Source organism: Rattus rattus, chromosome 13, assembly GCF_011064425.1.
Source record: "Rattus rattus isolate New Zealand chromosome 13, Rrattus_CSIRO_v1, whole genome shotgun sequence".
NCBI classification, from domain to species: Eukaryota; Metazoa; Chordata; class Mammalia; order Rodentia; family Muridae; genus Rattus; species Rattus rattus.
In genome coordinates, this window is record NC_046166.1 from 14,136,435 (window position 1) to 14,156,062 (window position 19,628).

Consider the following 19,628-nt stretch of genomic DNA (forward strand, 5'->3'; position numbering starts at 1 on the left):
GGAGACAGGGTGGGAAGAGAAACAAGAGGAGCGAAAAGGAGGTGGAGGAGCAAGAAGAACAAAGGAGGGCTGGAGAGATGGCTTAGTGGTTAAGAGCACTGACTGCTCTTCCAGAGGTCCTGAGTTCAAATCCCAGCAACCACATGGTAGCTCACAGCCATCTATAATGAGATCTGATGCCCTCTTCTGGTGTGTCTGAAGACAGCTACAGTGTACTTATATATAATAAATAAATCTTAAAAAAAAAAAAAGAAGAGCAAAGGAACTTTCTCTGTTTTTGTTTGTTTGTTTTTTAATTTTTGAGGCAAAGTCAAAGGTTTACTTTGTAGCCCTGGCTATCCTGGAACCCAGTAAGTAGACCAGGATGGCCTTGAACTCCTGCCTCTGCTCCTGAGTACTGGGATTAAAGGCATTCATTACCACTGGAGCACACTTTCAATAAAAGAAAGTGTTTCCAAAAATCTGGGCAGGACCAGGACCTGGCCACCCGGGACCCGCAGTAAACACTAAATGGAAGCACGCACTGGGAAACACACAGCTGGATGTAAGTTCAATGCTGTCACTGTCATCCCTTAAGGCGATTAGGAGGCCTTGGAGGCTCAGCTGTGTTTTACGTGACATCTTATCGGGTGCACTCCTGAGTTCTTAATATCAGGAATTTGGGCCAACTGCACACAATAACAGTTTTGGAGAAAACAGCTGGAAGGGAGAAGGGCCGTCTAGAGTCCAGCTGTGGAACAGAGTGAAAGAAACCTAGAAATGGCCAGGAGCCAGAGACAGGAGGTCGCGGACTCCTACAGTGACAATGACTACAGCCAGCGTGTACGTGTGCACACAGTCTGTGGATGCTTTGGATATATGGGCCACATATTTCTTTAGCTCTGTCTACGTGCCCTCTGGACATTTATTTTTGGCCTGGATTTTTGAAACTTGTAAGTTTTCTTGAGTCCAAAGCTACACACATTCATCCTCTACTCATTGCAGACCTCCCAAGGCCGTCCCATATCGCAGACAGACAGAACCAATCAAACACAGCACGGGTTTATAGGCTTGAGCCTGGGTGGGATGCAAGTACAGTGCCCGGAGCTCACAGTTAAGGAAGAGCTCAGCCATTCTGATCCAGGTCTCAATAAAGAAATAAATGGAATAGCAGTAAATACATCGTAGCTGGTGTGTGCTGTGTGGGAATCAATCCTAGCCCTTGAGAGCAGGAGGTAGAGGCAGCAGCTTTCTGTGAATTCGAGGTCACGCTGGTTTTCATGGCAGGTTCTAGACTAGCCAGGGTGACACAGAGATCTTGTGTAAAGAAACGCGCACACATGTGTTACATTCTCAAATAATAAATATTCTAAAATGCCAAGAACAATTTAGTAATAATATTCTTCTTTTATTCTTGTTTTTCATGAGAAGTTTCTCTGTGTAGCCCTGGCTCTCCTGGCACTCACAGAGGTCAGCCTGCTCTCCCTCCTGAGTACTGGGATTAAAGGTGCGTGCCACCACTGCCAGGCTAAGGATAATAAATTTCAATGAGGCCCAGCTCAGTGATTACATCTGATTGTGTCTGCTATCCTAGCTGATGTCTTTGGAAGTGATCAAGTCCCTTGGTGGAGAGGGGAACTGGTGATCCCAATGCTTGGGGCATCTCCAGAGACACTAACACTAATAGTAACACTAAAGGACCCCCTATTCACACAGCACCCACCTTGTGAACTCCTGACCCTAGCTTTGGCGCTAGGGTGAAAAGGATGTGTCCTTTTTAAGGCTAAGATTGTGTCTTTACGCCCGTGTTTGTGAGTGTACGTGCCACGGTGCACCAAGGACCTCAGAGAGAAACCTTTGTAGGAGTCATTTCTCCCCCTTCACTAGGTGAGTCCCATGCATGGAAATCTGGTGCTGAGTATGGGTGGTCAGCACCGTTACTAATAAACTACTCGCCAGTCCTAGTTTGCTTTTTGTGGAGATAGGGCCCTCACTCTGTTGCCTAGATTTGCCTCGAACTCACAGCCATTCTCCTGCCTCAGCTTCCACAAGCGTGGGATTCAAGGGGGTGTGTCAGAGCTCCTGACTCACCTTGAACATCTCTCTCTATGGGGGCCTGAGGACTGCCTCTGTGGCTCTGACACCCTTGAGACCCTCGGGGACGCACTGCTTGTCTAAGGGATAGGGCTGTTGATCTGATTGTCAAGCCCAGGGTAGGGCACCTCCTCATCTAGAGATTCAAGATGGCACATGGGGGCCACAAAGCTGCCTTGGCAGCTCAGATCACCAGCTGCTCTTCCAGAGGACCTGAGTCTAATCCCCAGCACCCACATGGCAACTCACAACGGTCTGTAACTCAAGTTCCAGGGGACACTGCACACATATGTTGTACAGACACATGCAAGACATCTTTAAAGTAAACACAGTAATTTTTGGTTGCTTTTGAGACTGGGTCTTTCTAAGTAGCTCTGGCTGTCCTGGATCTCACTCTGTAGACCAGGCTGGCCCCGAACTCACAGAGATCTGAATGCTTCTGCCTCCAGAGTTCTGGAATTAAAGTCAAGTACCACCATAACACCACTGCTGGCTTTTTTCTTTTCTTTTTTCTTTTTTTATTTATTTTTTATTTTTTTAGCAATTGAGAGGAAGAGACAGGAGGATCACTGTGAATTATAGTCCAGTGAAGGGTACACAGTGTCTCAAACAAACACCAAAGATGAAATAAAAACAAAGTCAAGAAAGATGGCTCGATGAGTCAGCTCTTGCTGTCAAGGCTAGATACACGAGTTCAATCCCTGAGACCCACATGGCAGGAGAGAACCGACTCCCACAGGTTGTTTTCTGACTTCCACATATGTGCTGTGGCATGTGTATGTCTTTAAGGTATGTGTGAACCAGTACAAACACATACCCTGACAAAGATAAAATATAAAAGAAGAAAAGGAAAAGCAAAGCATTCAGAAAGGAACAGCAGCAAAGGAGGGTTAGAGGATGCCTTGGAAGGCATGCGTGCTGGGTGGGAATTAATGGCTGCCCAGGACAAGAGCAGTGGCCTCCATAGAGGGCCGAGTGGGGCCTGTCTACAAAACAATAATCACACAAAACGCAATACCCCAATGCATACAGACTCCAAGGCCTGGGTCCGGGAGGTCTCAGAGGCACTGGGTTCCAGTCAAGCCCAGCCCAAGGCCACTGCAAAGAAACAGAAGTCCACTGGGTTGGGTTGATGATCGATCCTAGGGCTGACAGGACCCAGCAGAGGTTAAACCAAGGAAAGGAAAAACCTGAGGTCGGACTAGGCCAAAACTAAAAATGAAAGCCAGGTTCATGGTGGCGCCTGCCATCCCACCACTGGCTGAGGCTGGAGAGTCAGGAGTTCAAGATACTGGCTAGTGTAGCAAGTTCCAGGCCAGCCTGAACCTCTTGACACCCTGTCTTAAAAGAAAAAGAATCTAGGGCCAGCGAGCTGGGTCATGGGGTTAAGGCTTTAGCTACCAACTACGTTGACCCAATTTCAACTCCAGAGCCCAGACAGTGGAAGAAGAGACTTGACTTTACAAAGTCAAGTATGTACACACACACACACACACACACACACACACACACACACACACACACACACACACACACACACAGGCATGCACAGGCACACACACACTGAAAAAAAATGAATAAATGTAATGGACAAAATTAAAAGACATTTTATTTTAAATGTGCTCTTTAAATAATGCCCTTAGGAGAATTTGAAGGCTGGCCACCTACTAAGAAAAAAATCTTTCCAAACCTGTGGATGGAGCAGGGCCATAGATTCAGACAAAGGATTTAAAGTGCCTCCAGGAGCAAACAAAAAACGACCCACCTGAAACTATTCAGAAGACCTCCGCCGGCAAAGAGCACAGGAGAAGTGCAAAGAAAAGATATGCAGAAAGAGAAAATACACATTTCAAAAGTTCCCCCAGCCATAGGTGATATGCAAATGAGGACAATAAGTACCTGTGCGGAAGAAGAAATTCCCAGATCTCACAGGCAAGAGGTGGTCCCTGCCTGGGAGCCTGCTAGGCACTTCTGGACCCTGACAGAGCTTTGATCTTTTTAACTGTGTGTGTGTGTGTGTGTGTGTGTGTGTGTATGTGTGTGTGTGTGTGTACACGTGCGCGCGCACTCGTGCGTGCACTTGTGTGTGGAGGTCAGATCACTACAGCTCCATGGTGTGGGCCTCCGGGGATTGAACTCAAACTGTCAGGCTTAGTTTGAAAGCATCCTTTTGACTCATCTGCCCAGCTTTGGCTCTGAGCCACTGATCTTCTGACCATGGCCTCAACTCAGCGCTGGGCCAACAGACTCTTGTGTTATTTAGTATGCAGTCACTTGGTGGTTCCCTGAGGGAATCTATTCTAGTGTTCGTGAATACCAGGGTCCCCAGATACTCAAACCACTTAGTAAAGGCCACGAATGCCCTGGAGTTGAGGTTACAGCCCCATGTGGCTGTGTAGAACCACTCGTAAGCACTGAACCAGCTCACCACTGGGTGGGTTATAACCAATGCCACAGGACAGCTTTGATATCCTTATTCTGTGTTAATTAGGAATATAAGAAAAAGACTTCTTGTGTTCAGACTTAGCCCCCTACAGATCCCCAGGACAGGTGGTGTGGCCTGTGATATCAGCACCTTGGAGGCAGAGGCAGGAGGATTACCATCCTGGGCAATATAAGAAAAACTTATTACACACACCCCACAAATGAAAACAAACGGAACTCCCTCCTCATCACTTCCTCCAGAATCCTGAACCTTGGACGAAATGACCCAAATCTTATCTTTTGCTCCTTATGGTAAATGGAAACTGAGGCACACACAGGTGCTCAGACCTGAACACACGGCATGACTTTTGCTCCGAGTGAAACACACGCGGTATTCTCCCCTTTGTGGTGAGGGGCTGAGGTGGGTCCTCAGTCCTAGAGGACTTCTCGTCAGACCTTCCTTAACCAAGCCAGTGTTTCAGTCTCACACGCTGCCTCCACACACGGCCATAGAGATTTGGAGCAGATGTGTGATGTCTGCTCTGACGTTTTGTGGGAAGGACCTGAGGACAGTTGGGGCTGATGTTACAGACCAGTGTCTGTAATTCACCAATGTTGGGAAGAGCAGAGTTTCTGCTCAAAGTCACAGCAGTGGACAAGGGGCTGGGCGTGGGACCTGTTGCCTCCCGTCCCTGCTGGGCTCCTTGGTGTCACTGTACCCAGGTACACAGGCTGACTGCATCCCTCTACCTCCTGGCTTCCGGTCACAGCTTCAAACAATGCCCTTCCTCTCTCTCTGGCTTTCTCCAGATCTTGCCTCAACGTTAGACTCCTGGGTGAAGGTCAAAAATTGCACCACCGTCCCTCCCCAGTCCCCACCACAAACTTCCTCCTCTTCCATTGTTCCCTTTTCTCTTTTCGGGCCCTGTGGGTATTATGCATATTTATTTGATGCGCCCATCCCCCAGTGAGTACCCCTTGCCCTTCTAGTCAGACTGACAACCCTTCCCAGAACCCTGGGCCCAGCTTCCCTGCACTTGAAGGGTCTATCTGAGGTTTATGTGGGAAGTGAAAAGATCCCAAAGACCCAGTACTTTGTTTCTATCTATCTATCTATCTATCTATCTATCTATCTATCTATCTATCTATCTATCTATCTATCTATCATAACTTTTATTACATTGCTACCGTGTGTGTGTGTTTGTGTGTTTGCATGTGTGCCGTGGAGGTCTGAGGACGACTTATGAGAATGGATTCTCTCCTTTGGGGAATTGAACTCTTGGAATGAGGCTTGTAAGCAGACGTTAAGCCATCATGCCTGCCTCCAACGTTTGTTTCTTTTTCGAGCCAGGTCTCTTGATCCTAATGCTTTCAACCTCCCAAATGTTCTGAAGACAAGCATATACCACCATGCCATGGTTTCGGTCGGTCGGTCTCTCTCTCTGTCTCTGTCTCACTGTGTGCGCGCGCGCTCGCACGCGTTCATGTGGGCGTACATGTGTGTATTAAGGGGATACGCTGCTCCAGGCTGGCCTCAACTCCCTTTTAGGCAGGCCCCAAACTCTTCATCCTCCAGTCTCAGTTTCCAAGGTAGCTTAAACAAGGATTTCACAGAGCGTTCCTCGGGTGAGCACAGTAGTGACTCCAGACTCCCCATGCATCGGTCCAGGTTTCCCGGGGCCTGAGGCTGGGGAGACACCGGGGAAGCCTTGTCACACCGTGTTCTCCGCGGAGTGCCAGGTGCCACCCCCGCGCGCTAACTATGCTGTTTTGCCTGGCTTGTTGACGCCGTCGCCAAGGGGACGGACGGGGCGGGGCCCGGGCCCGGGGGCGGGGACTGAGGCGCGCAGCCCGGGGTCCCGTAGTGGCTGCCATAGCCGCCGCCGCCAGGCTTATATACCGCGGCTAAATTTAGGCTGAGCTCGGAGCTCGTCCCCATCCGGGACGCGTTTCCGTCGACGCCTCCTAGCCCCGCCCTCTGTGTCTGCCGCGCCTATAAGGCCTGGGTGGGCCCGGCCACAGCACACACAGTCCCTGCCATGGCGCTCAGCGAGCCTATCTTGCCGTCCTTTGCCACTTTCGCCAGCCCCTGCGAGCGCGGCCTCCAGGAGGTGAGGGCAGCGAGGGTCCGCGGGCGGCGGGGTATCAGGGTATCAGACCATAGGGTGCAGGAGCGAGTACTGGAGATGACAAGGTCCGGGGTGCGGACCGCTGGCGGCGGTGGGAGACCGACCTCAGGGCGCCGGTAGTTAGATTGTCATCCGTGAGGACTTAGACCTCAGGCTGTGGGGCAGGAGGGAGGGTGCAGGGACGGAGGACACGCGCGCCGAGGGATGCCGTGCACTGGGTGCAGACCCCAATGGCCTAGGAGTTAGACTTTGGGGTGCAGGGTAGCAGGAGGAAGCCCCGCTCTCACGTCCCGCGCCCTGTCTCCTGCAGCGCTGGCCGCGAAATGAGCCCGAGGCGGGCAGCACGGATGAGGACCTAAACAGCGTGCTGGACTTCATCCTGTCCATGGGACTGGACGGTCTGGGCGCCGAGAACCCTCCCGAGCCCCCGCCGCAGCCCCCGCCGCCTGCGTTCTACTACCCGGAGCCGGGTGCCCCTCCGCCCTATGGCACCCCGGCGGCTGGCCTGGGAACGGAGCTGCTGCGCCCGGACCTGGATGCGCCTCAGGGGCCGGCTCTGCACGGCCGCTTCCTCCTCGCGCCTCCCGGGCGGCTGGTGAAAGCCGAGCCCCCGGAGGTGGACGGCGGCGGCTACGGGTGCGCAGCCGGCTTGGCTCGCGGACCGCGCGGGCTGAAGCTCGAGGGCGCCCTGGGAGCGACAGGTGCATGCATGCGGGGTCCTGCTGGCCGTCCCCCACCGCCCTCGGACACGCCGCCGCTCAGCCCCGACGGCCCCCCGCGCCTCCCGGCGCCCGGTCCCCGCAACCCGTTCCCGCCACCCTTCGGCCCCGGCCCCAGCTTCGGCGGCCCCGGCCCCGCGTTGCACTTCGGGCCGCCCGCGCCCGGCGCCTTCGGTCTCTTCGACGATGCGGCGGCGGCTCTGGGTCTTGCTCCCCCTGCCACGCGCGGTCTCCTCACGCCGCCCTCGTCCCCGCTGGAGCTGTTGGAGGCCAAGCCCAAGCGCGGCCGCCGCTCCTGGCCCCGCAAGCGCGCCGCCACGCACACTTGCAGCTACACCAACTGCGGCAAGACCTACACCAAGAGTTCGCACCTAAAGGCGCATCTGAGGACGCACACAGGTGGGCGCCTGGCCTCACTCCCCGGAGCTGCAGCAGTGGGATGGATGGGAGCGAGTTCAGGAACAGGCTAGGTTAGAGAGGGAGAGCCTGTCCATCCTCCGGAAGGGAAATGGATACTGTCCCCAGAGTCTGGCTCTGGCAAGGGGGAGCGGCAGTTTAACGGATTGGCTACGGGGAAGGGACTCGGTTCTCAAGAATTCTGGACAGTGCAGGTGTAGTAGGGTCTGTGAGGGACATATTTAAAGAAGCTGGGGAGGGTTGGGCTGGGGCTAAGCTGGACGACTAACACCCCCAGCACTGCATATAAAACCCTGGCATGGTGGCCTGAGCCTGTCATCTCGGCACTGAGCAGAACAGGAATTCAGACCTAATCTCAGAATGTTAGGGAAGGAGTGCGCCCGAGCCTGTTTGTGGTCAGCTTCAGGAGCCCAAGGGTCTCTGTTTGGATTAGATGTGGGTGGGGATGAGATTGGAGAGGGAGGGGGTCAGTGCTATCAGGTGCTGCCCGCCCGGAATAGGCTTTCGGGGAAACTGAGGCTTAATGTCCTTCCTTTCTGCCATAGGTGAGAAGCCTTATCATTGCAACTGGGACGGCTGCGGCTGGAAGTTCGCGCGCTCTGACGAGCTTACCCGCCACTACCGCAAGCACACGGGTCACAGGCCCTTCCAGTGCCACTTGTGCGACCGGGCCTTCTCCAGGTCCGACCACCTGGCCCTGCACATGAAGCGACACATGTAGCCTGGGTCGACTCGGCCAGCCCATGAGCGACTGTGGCGGGTTCCACGCGCCGGGCACGGCCCCCTTGCAACAAACTGACTGTTATTTATTGGACCCTGAGGACGGAGTCGGACAAGAGTGGCCACAGGAAAATGACTTTGCCACCAGTTCCGGCTCCCACCGTGACTGAAGGCTCCAGGGAAGAAGACAGGAGCCTGTGAAGAATGTTTTCAAAATGGTGCAATAATTGACTTCTTTCTCTCGGGTTCCCACTAGAGGATCGAGGCTAGCCTTGTGAGAAATGCCTTTGAGTTTACTATCCCCAACTATCCCCAACGTTGTTTTTATAATATTGTATATAAGTGACCGTGGCAATCTGTATGACTATAAGGGAAACGATGGCATCTCTTCGCCTGCTTCGTTTTTATAAGACTCTTTTTTTAATTAAAAAAGTTTTGGATCTTTGGAGGAATCATGGTAGTGCTGTGGCTGGGGATGGAGGAGGGGCTGCGGGTTCTGTATAAATGTAAACATAGTGTTTGAGGATTGGGCACAGGCTATTTTAAGTCTGCTACTTTGAGCCGTAATTTTCCCCCTTGTATCCCAGAGCTGGGAAAGCGTTGGTTCCACTGATGTGGCCATCCCTTTTTTAGAAAGAAAAAAGAAAATTAAAAACCTTTTCCTGGTATCTTCTCCGGGCTGAGCCAAACTTAGGAGCATGCCGGTGGGGTGTGTGTGTGTGCGTGTGTGTGTGTGTGTGTGTGTGTGTGTGTGTGTGTGTGTGCGCGCGCGCGCGCGCGCGTGTGTGTGTTTCCAGCAGGATTTCTCTGTAGCCCTGACTGACTGTCCTGGAGTTCAGGCTGCCCTTGAACTTACAGAGATCCGCCTGCCTCTTGGGTCTGCCTCCTGAGTGCTGGGACTAAAGACGTGCTCGCCCTCTGCTTCACTCATTACTTTTTTTCTAATATGTAGACTATGCTAGCACAACCTCAGATCCTTACCTCTGCCTCTTAGATATGGGTATCCGTCTTTTTATAGGGGTAAAAATCCGCGGTATAAGCTTTTCCCCCTTCACTTTCAGGGTTTCCCCCCTCCTTGTACTACGCTTATTTTTCTGTATTTTAGAGGGTTGCACAGGTTGCAGTGCAATCCGGACAGAGGATGACGAGAGCTGCGCTGCTCCATAGCTCCTGGGATTCAACTCTGGCCTTTATGCATGGCTGCAGGCACCCTTACCCAGTTGAGCCGTCTCATGGTCTGTGCACGGAGAGCGGTTACATGTGAGCATGGTGACGCGCGACACCTGACTTTCCTTTCTGTTATTTTGGACAGGCTGGGATGATCTGTCCCTTATGCCGGGGGGCACAGTGGTGGTGGTGGTTTTGTAGTAACCCACCTGGGTTGTGTTGGAGAACGAGACCCAACTGCAGCGCCTGTGGGCATCCAGCCCCTCCACCCTCCAGTCTCCCTCTCATTGGCAGGTGCCTCTTCTGCCCAGGGCCCCCGTAACCATGGCTACTGACAATTGCACTTTACTTCCGGAAAGTGAAAATCGCCCTTGGGTAGAGCCCAGTTTTAAGCCACTCTCACCCTAGTTGCGACAGAAGCAGGGGTTTCCTCCATCTTTCCATCCTCCCCCTCCCACGGTGGCCCTGGAAACAGCTGACAACTCTGGTAATCTGTGAAAAGCAGAAACGAGGATGATAATGTGATTCATATTTTGAGAGTAAATACTGAGGCTCACTTCCGCTGCAGAGGGAGGATGGGTGAGCTCTCGGTGCCCTTTGTGAACCACTTCTGCAAAACTCCCAAACCCCAAGGCAGCCCCTCAGCCTGGGCCGGAGCGGGGAGCAGAACTCCTCGCTGGAGCTTGCCCTGGGCTGGGGGCACCTCTCAAGGGAGTTAGTGTTTGTTTTTGTTTGCTTTTTACCTTTTGTGCAATGTGTGTGGGTGCTGCGGTGGTAGTCGCGCCAGGATACTGGCCCTGGGACTGCACCACTGTGTCCCCATGGTTTAATGATCTGGGCTGTGTTGATTTGGCCTCTTTGCTGGGGCAGAGAGTGGTCTGCCCCTGAGTCATACCCTCAGCCTGTAAATAACCACTCGCACAGCCCCGCAGCCTTCCCTAGAAACTGCTGCCTGAAACTAGACTCACGCGCCATTTTTTTTTTTTTTTTCCCTATTTTGCTCTCAGGTAGCCAAGGTTGGTCTCCAATTTACTACATTGCTCTATCCTCAGCCTAAGGGACAGTCAATATTTTTTCTTGGAGAACACCTCCAGCTGTCCCTGGGAGGGTTCTGAGGCTAGTTACAGGCCAATTGGGAAGCTGCACTGCGCAGGACAGTTTGCTTCCTGTGCGCTGCCAAGGACAGAGGGAGAGGTACCTCCTTCGCGCTGATTGGGCAGCAGGGCCACACGGGCAAACCCAGAGGCATCTGGCCTCTCTTCTCCCCACTCAGACAAGGGTCAACTTGTGTGTACTCTGGAAGTCTAGCTTGGGACTCTGAGGGATACCCACTGAAGACATTTTCGATTGTCACCCTGGAGGTTCCAGCTAGATGGTATCTAAATGATGAATAGGGCAGCCCCCTGCCTTCCTCAGAGACTTTCAGTCCCTGCTGTGAGTTGTGCTGGGGCAGAGCACCCTGGACGTCATCCAGAGAGGTGTGAAGAAAATTTGAATGACTATTCTTGGGAATTCCGGGAAAAGATAGGACGTTCGACAATTTTCTTCCCTCTGGAAAAGCTAATCACAGCCTTGAGTCTGTTTTTTGTTTTATTTTGTTTGAGACAGGGTCACTCTATGTAGCTCTGATTGGCTTGGAAGTCACTACAGCAGGCTGGACAGGACAAATAGATCTACCTGCCGGTGCCCCTAGAGAGCTGTGACTAAAGGCAAGTGCACCAGGCAGGGCCATCCATGGCCTTAGAGGAAGTGTGAACTATTGGGTCAGTGAGATGGCTCAGTGGACAAAGACGATTGCTGCCAAGGCTTGTCCTGCCTGAGTTCCATTCCTGGGACCCACGCAGTGGGAAGAGCAAACTGGGTTCTACAGTTACCCTCTGGCCTCCACCCCTATGTCCACACAAAATATATAAAACATAAAATATTAACTATAAAAAAAACCGTCACGCTTTACAACCCACCCGACCCAACAGTTCTTATTTTGTGGGTGGGTGGGGCAGGCCCTGGTTCGTGGCTGAATTGTTTTCACAAAGCTGTAGTTACTGGCGTGACCTTTCTTCCCTTCAGAACGATAAGCAGTTTTTATGTTTTTCACCTCTGTCTCACCCCCCCCCAATCCTTCGTAATATTCACTTAGGTATTTTGGAGAGTGCTTATGCAAATAGACGCTGAGGTTACGTTTTCTTCTTTCTAGTATTCTCTAATACAACCGCACACGCGGCATTTATAACGTGTCAGCTATTCTAAGTCACGTGCACGTGCATGGGGAGGCCTGAGGTCCACGTCGGAATCCTCATATCTCCACCTTCTTCAATGAGGCAGGGTCTCTAAATCAACCCCCGATCTCCCTGTGGCTAGTCTGGCTAGCCAGCTTGCCCTGGGAATCCCCTGTCTCTTCCTTCTGTGGCTAGAACTGAAGGCGGGTTACCACCCCCACGCTGCATTTACACCAGTGCCGGGCATCTCATCGAAGTTAGCTTGCTTTCACCTCTGAGCCATCTCCTCAGCCCCCACGACACCACTTTATAGCAAACGTTTGAGAGCCCACAGGAGGCAGCATGGACAGAGGGGCCCTGCAAACTGACCCTCTGTGAGTATCTAGGGCTGGGTTTGGATGGTTCCCAGGGCAGGGTCACACAGGAGAGAAGGGAAGAATCCTTTAATAGGCTTCTACCTCCAGCTGCATTTCCTGACTTTATGGGGCCCTGAGGGGTGTTGTCAGCAGGGAGAGCCCCTGACTCAGCAGGGAGCCCAGCAACTCTGGAATCACCCACAGCTCAAGCTGGCTGGCTGATCAGAAGGTACAGGTAGTGTCTGGTCGCCTGTGCCTGTCTATGCTAGTGACTCTCCATCGAAGCTTGATTGACAGGGGACTCTATGTTATCTCTGGGACCTGAGTGTTGAGCGGAGCCCCTGTCCCCCTCCCCTAGCCTCTCCCCCAGTCCTTCATCCCAGCCACCTATCAGGTCCCCAACTCCATCCCCCAGACCCCCACAAGCTATCCCCTGCCATCCCAGGTACCAAAAGGTGGCATCTCCTATCCCTTAGGGGTTGGATGGAATCTTCAGGGCTGTAACAGAAGGGTTAGGAGTGGACCCACCATAACTTGACCTGCATAGATGAATGACCAGAGTTGTGAGTGAAGCAGTAGGATTGCTGCAAGTTCAAAGCGAGCCTGGGCTACAGAACCTGTCTCGAAACAGAAGAGCCAGTGTGGTGATCTCACTTTTCCCTCCAACACTTATGAGACAGAGCAGAGAGTCACTTCAGGGCACCCTCAACTGCATAGAGAGGTCCGTCCGTCCGTCCATCCGTCCCTCTGTCTCTCCCTCCCTTTCTTCAGGCAAGGTGTCTCAGGCTTGCCTCAGACTCAGCTATCCGTCCTCAGCCTCCCATGTATGTATGAGGAAGAGCGGCCTCCCTCTCTCCCCATCCACTCACCCACTCTGCACTTATTCCCAAGGCCTTAGCCTCGTGTCTCCTGTAGCCATCCCTGAAAGTCAGGAGTAAGGGCAACCTGTGCCAAGTGCCCTCCTGTGACTGACCAACTCACACCTACCTGTGGCCTCTCCACACTCCTCCTGGCACAGACTTCTTCAATGACCCTACTTCTGTCCTCCCAGCAAGCCTAGGAAAAGGTACACAGCTCTCGCTGTGGAGAATGTAACCCTGCTCTCACTGTGCAGTCCTGAAACTCACCCTGTCAACCGGCCGGCCTCCATCTCCACATCTCTGCCTCTTCAGTGCTGGGATTGAAGGCGCACGTGTGTGTGAGACCAGAGAGTCCAGAGAGAGCACTAGATCCCCTGGACTTGGAGTCACAGATGTTGTGACCAAACCTTAGCTGCCAGTTCATCTCTCTAGCTCCAGTTAATTTTTGAGACATGATATCAGACTGGCTTTAAACTTGCCATCCTCCTGCCTCAGCTTTCTGAGTGCGAGTTGGCAAGTATGTACCACCATATCTGGTCTCCCTCTATTTTATTTTATGGATTTATTTTTGCTTTTCTCTCCCCACCCCTCTCTGTAGGTTTGGCTGCAAGCTCCTCCTTCCAACAGGGCCATCTTGCTGACCCCACTCTAGTACTGGGTTTAGAGGACAGCCATAGGCTGTAGGTGTGAAGGTGGGTGGAAAACCCAGAACTCTGGCTCGGCTCTCAGTCAAGCCCTCTGCACATCCCTTCCCAGGCTTAGAAACATCCAGCTGTTCAGACACCACACCAGTTCATGTCCCCATTTCCTGGAAGCCCCACCCCTTCCCCTCCCTGTGTGCTCTTTCCAGACTCTGAATGCCCAGCAGATGTGCATTTTCCAGGAAATTTTCTACCAGGACGGCACAGACTGAGAGGCCATGATCCTGGGTCCCTGGGGCACCTAGGCCTCAGAGCATTCCCTGGAAAGCAAAACAGTGCAGTGAAGGTGTGACTCAGATCTCAACCCCAGACACCTGCCAGTTCGAGTCCTGGACAGAGCCATCCAAATAGCCCAAAGTTAGGAATGGCCAGAGGGCTCTCTGTCCAGGAATGCAGACACCTACACATCCCAACAGCCAGAACCACTTTTTTCTTTCTTTTTTCTTTTTTTTCTTTTTTTTTTGGAGCTGGGGACTGAACCCAGGGTCTTGCGCTTGCTAGGCAAGCGCTCTACCACTGAGCTAAATCCCTAACCCCCAGAACCACTTCTTTATGACTCACCAGGACACCGTGCCTCAATGGCTCCCCTTGCAAGGATGTGTGAACTTTCCAGCCCCTGGGACACTAGCACTGCCTCCAACCTGTGCCGTTTGTCTGATGAAGTCATGGCTCTTGACTTCTCACCCCAGGACCTTTGACCTCTCACCCCAGGACATTTCTGGTTTCCCCTGTTCTCCATGCCAGTCTGCCGACATATTTACCGAGTACACAGTGGACTACACAGTGGGTCCCGCAGTCTCTTTGAGTCTCTCCGTCCACGGAGCAGTGGTCTGTGCTTCCTGGGGTAGGGTGTCAGGGTGTCAGGGGAGAGGTCTGTTTGTGGGATTTCAGGGAGGGAGGTCAGCTCAGCAGGAATGTATTCCAAGGGAATGGCTGCGGAAGTGGATGGCACTAGGAAGCAGTAGAGGGACAAGGGCAGAGGGTGACCATCAGCTTGGTGTCCAGCTTGGTATTCTGGGATGGCCTTTAGCTGGGAGGGGCCCTGCCTTTCCTCACTGGGCCATGGCACCCTTTCCCTTGTATCAAAGGGTCACATACTCTTGATTTTTGGGAGAACACCTTGTGGGTTCTGTGGAACTCTGTGAGTCTACACCAGGCCAAGTTCCTGCCAACACAGAGAACAACTGTGCAAAGAATTCTGAAACTGGGGAGGAGCTAGCTAGGGGTGAGGACACAGACCTCTCAGCTTGTGCCTATGAAAACCTTCTCTTTTTGAAAATTAATTTATCTATTCACTTTTCCTCCCAATATCTGTCCCCCCTCTCCTCCCAGTCCCTACCATCTCTTGCAGCTCCTCCCTCATTTTTTAAAAATAGACTAGGGATGAACCCAGGATGTTACTCATGCTCCACAGGTGCTCTGAGGCTGAGCCATGTCCATAGCCCCCCACTGGGGGATTCTAGGCAGGGCTCCACTCCTGAGTCACGGCCCCAACTTTTTCACTTTTAAATGAACGGGGTTTATTTTTACTTTTACCCATGGATGTCCAGAAAGTGGGGTCTCATCCCTCAGAGCTCAAGTTACAGGTGCTTTTGAGTTTCCAGATGTGGGTGTTAGGATCGGAACTCCAGTCCTCAGATAGAGCAGAGGTTTACCAGCTGAGCTGCAAGCCTGCACCTCTTCCCTTTTTATCCTGAAAGAGTTCTGGTCTTGAACTCCTTTCCCTTTCCGTTCCTTGCCTTTCTCTGCTGTCCCGGTTTGTAGCCAGTCTTTTGCTACTTGTTTCTTTTTTTCTTCCGCCTTTCTCCACTCTATTTCCTCTACCCTTTCAGCCCCCTAACACTACCTAGAAGAGAACAAAGGATAGAGGGGAGAGAGGAGAGAAATTCCTGAATAAAGTCAGGGGTAGGAAAGGAGGGACATTCTTATCCTTAGACTACTTCCTGCTGACTGGGGCATCGAGTTCCTTAAAGCAAGTCTGGTTTTCAGCATCCTGGTACCTGATTTCTTCTTGTTGTTGTTTCTTCTTTGCACACAAGTACTTAACAAACTGCAACCAGTAACAACAAGGAATGAGTCATCCCTGTCAGGGCCCTAACATTGATACACCCTCCGAAAAGCCCCCAGAATTCCAAACGTCATGCAATCACAGAAACTCAGCTCAGCTGGCAAAATCACACCTGTGCTAGGGCACAAGGCAAGTCATAGTCAAGTGGACAGGATGAAGCAGCCCCAGCGCCCACTCCTGGGATTCAAAAGAAAACACATTCCTATCTCTGTTTTCAAAGAAACAAAAATGGAGAGAGGAAAGGGAGGAAGATGGAGAGAAGAGAGGAAGCTGCCAGGAGGAGGAGGAGATGGTCAATGAGCCCATGGCCAGGAGAAACAGCAAGTATCTAGCTCGCCGACTTTCGGGAAACCATTGCAAAGATGCTAGGATTTAACATGAAAACAGCAGACACGGATGTCATTAATCCGCTGACGCTTGTCGTCCAAATTTTATGAAATCTCTAACAGATCAGAGATGGCTTCTCACCGTGAGCCTGGGCAGGCCAAGCGAGCAAGTTCTGTTTATATATGCTAAGAAGTTACATACAGCTGTTTCCTACAGCACCCAGAACATAGCTACATTGTGAATAAAACTGGAAAGTTTCATTTAAAAAAAACAAAACAAAACAAAAAAAAAAACCGAAAACAAAAAGAAACAAAAATTCTCACTACACTGGTTAAAACCTGTATAAAAAACCCTGCCTGCTGCCTTTTTACTCTTCCCACGCTGGTGATGGAACCCAGGGCTTCCTGGGGACCCTTAACCATCCCCAAGTGCACACTTCCGTGGTGGTACTGAGCTATTATTACACAACCACCACCACCTTCCAGCTCTAAAACATTCTCACCTCCTAAACTGAAACTTTTTTTTTTCCATGCCAACCTTTCCCACAGCCCAGGCTGGCCTTGAACTCCAAGTCTCCCCTTAAGAGCTAGAACGACAACCAAGTCCAGATTCATTCAGTCTACCCCTCTCCAGCCCCAGGCAACCACCATGCTAGCTACTTCCTGTTTTTGTCAACATGCTTCTCCAAGGAGTACCTGTAGGAGGAGGCTGGGTATTTCTGTACTGAACAGAGTAACTAAGCACAAGAGCCCTGGTCTGTGTGGATCGTATTACGTAGACCAGGCTGGCCTCCCAGCACTAAAGGCATGCACTTGCTACCACACCCAATATGCTGAATATGTCAGAATATGGGCGCAGTCCTGGTGATGCACACCTGTCATTCTAGCACTGGGGAAACTGAGGCAGGGAGCTCAGGAGTCCAGTCCCAGCTACGTGAGAACCTGTTTCTAACAAGTCCACATAAAAGAGTAGATTTGGCCAGGTGGTGGTGGTTTGTGCTTTTAATCCCAGCATTTGGGAGGCAGAAGCAGGAGAATCTCTGTGAGTTCCAGGCCAGCCTGGTCTACAGAGTGCGTTCCAGGACAACCAGGGCTACACAGAGAACTTGTCTGAAATATTTTTTTAAAAAAAGAAGAAAGAAAAACGAGGTTTGTTGCTGGGTGAGGTGGCACAAGCTAATCATTTTGGTCACAAGCTCAAGTCCCTACCTGGACAATTTAATGTGACTCTGTCTCAAATTTTTTAATTTTAAAAATGTGCGTTTATTTATGTGCACATCTATGTAAGTCTACGCCCAGCGTGTGCAGGTGCCTGCAGAGGTCAGAGGTGAGTTACCAGACGCCCCTGGTGTTGGAGTCACAGGTGGGTATGAGGTGCCCTGTGTGGTGTGTGTGCACTTTACCCATGGAGCTGTCTCTCCAGCCCACGAACGATAAAAAGCTGAAACTAACTACAGCTTGGAAAGACAAGATGCAGCGCTGAGGCAGCCTGCCTGGGGCTCAATCTCTTCACCACCGACCAAAACACTTTAAAACCCAGACAGAAATAAGGTCCGGGGCTGGCTCGCTCAGTGGGTAGAGTCTTGGGGAGCACGCAGGAGACTCTGGGCCCAGCCCCAGCAGCACGTCTGTAGTTGTGGTGGCACTGGCCCATAATCTCGGCTCTCCAGAGGCAGAGGTGGCAGGGTAAGGAGTTCAAGGCTGTAGGGTGACTTTGCAAGCAGCCTGGGCTACAAAAGACTTAACAACAGACAACGGCTACACAGAGACATCTGACCAATCCTTTACCATTAACACCAAGTGACTTCAGCGTTAGGCCGGTCCCACCGCTCTAGGCCTTGGTTTCCTCTTCTATGAAATGGGGTAACAGCTAGGGAGGGTGTTGGAGGCCCTGGACAGCGGTACAGTTTCTGGGTGCCATCGCTATTACAGATTTGCAGCAGCTAGAGCTGGCGGAACTTGGGAGAGGCCTGTGGGGTAAGTGCTGTTTGCACCCAGCCCACTTGCCCTCCGCCTGCTCAGCTGGGCCACCATGCATGACAACCGCCTGAACGCCTCAAAAGATCAGGGTCACACACCACTGGAGCAACTGAGGGAGGCTCAGGAATACAGGCTGTGTCATCCTACAGCTTGAAGCAATGAGGAAGGAGGGTCACAAGTTCCAGGCTAGCCTGGACTAAATAACTGAGGACTTGCCTTAAAGAGAAAGTGTATCAGTGGCTGGGGCGGGGGCTGAGGCAGTTGAGTATGCAAGAAACCCTGTTTTTGGTGGCTCAGTGGGTATACCCAGTGAGGGGCTGGGGACATGGCTGGGGGGGTGGAGCCTCCTTCCTAGAATCTCCCAGTGAGGGGCTGGGGGCGTGGCTCTGGGGTGGAGCCCTGCCTAGAATCCCCCCAGTGAGGGGCTGGGGGCGTGGCTCTGAGGTGGAGCCCTGCTTAGAATCTCCCAGTGAGGGGCTGGGGGCGTGGCTCTGGGGTGGAGCCCTGCTTAGAATCCCCCCAGTGAGGAGCTGGGGGCGTGGCTCAGGGGTGGAGCCCTGCCTAGAATCCCCCAGTGACGGGCTGGGGGCGTGGCTCTGGGGTGGAGCCCTGCTTAGAATCCCCCAGTGAGGGGCTGGGGGCGTGGCTCAGGGGTGGAGCCCTGCCTAGAATCTCCCCAGTGAGGGGCTGGGGGAGTGGCTGGGCAGTAGTGCTAGGTCCTTTGGAACATTGAAGAAGCGCCTTTGCTAGCTAGTATCCTCCATGCAGCCTCACTTCCCATCTCATCCCCATTTCCGAGCTCCTCTGCTCTCCCCCAGGACCACTGCTCTTTGCACCACAAAGCCCTTCCCTGGGCCCATGGCCTGGCTCTGCATCCCTCACCTGGGAAACTGTGCTAGCCCAGGCACTTCAGGGAGAAGGGTCATGGTTATTTGATTCCAGCAGAGAAGGCTCAGTAGCATGGCCTACCATCGTGGTTTTGCCTCTGAAAGAGACAGAAACCCAGCACTCAAGACTTTTCTAGAGTGACAGCCAAGAAGCCACTGGATGTGTGTGGGAGTACCAGAGCCCTGTGGGGAAGCACCAGAATCCCAGCTTGGAGTAGAGTGGGGGGGGGCACACCAGAGTCCTATAAAAGCACCCGAGTCCCGTGGGAGCACACTAGCGTCCCGTGTGAGCACGGGAGTCGCGCGCTGCGGGCTTTTGGCTGATGTATGACAGTGGCTCACCGCTGCCAGCTGAGCGGCATTGCTTTTCCCACTTGAGAGCAGATGTCGCCCTGCTTGCAGGCTCCTATGACGCCTGCTATGGCACATCGTGAATTGCTCTTCGTTTCAATCAACCTTGCCTTCAACCTTAACCTTGGGTTGGCCTTTTGGGGACTGTCCCAAGATCACGCGAAACAAAGTCAGCAACCAGAGCCTTTGTGTTCTGCGTTGTTCCAGAGTGAAACGGGAAAATCCTGGGACGAG

The 19,628-nt window shown here is 52.4% G+C and overlaps 1 protein-coding gene across 1 annotated transcript; it reads left to right on the top strand.

Annotated features, from left to right (window-relative positions):
- The first annotated feature begins 6,522 nt into the window (after positions 1-6,522).
- Klf2 (Kruppel like factor 2) lies at positions 6,523-8,934 on the top strand. The gene is made up of 3 exons (XM_032919260.1): positions 6,523-6,608; positions 6,937-7,744; positions 8,308-8,934. Exons 1-3 carry the CDS (start codon positions 6,537-6,539, stop codon positions 8,481-8,483), a joined length of 1,056 nt encoding a protein of 351 aa, XP_032775151.1. The 5' UTR covers positions 6,523-6,536; the 3' UTR covers positions 8,484-8,934.
- The last annotated feature ends 10,694 nt before the right edge of the window (positions 8,935-19,628 follow it).

What these genes read in the sequence shown, in the direction of transcription:
- Klf2 (XM_032919260.1), top strand. Translation starts at nt 6,537, where the DNA reads ATGGCGCTCAGCGAGCCTATCTTGCCGTCCTTTGCCACTTTCGCCAGC. An exon ending in GCGAGCGCGGCCTCCAGGAG is followed by an intron (nt 6,609 to 6,936) that starts GTGAGGGCAGCG and finishes TGTCTCCTGCAG; the next exon opens with CGCTGGCCGCGAAATGAGCC. An exon ending in GCATCTGAGGACGCACACAG is followed by an intron (nt 7,745 to 8,307) that starts GTGGGCGCCTGG and finishes TTTCTGCCATAG; the next exon opens with GTGAGAAGCCTTATCATTGC.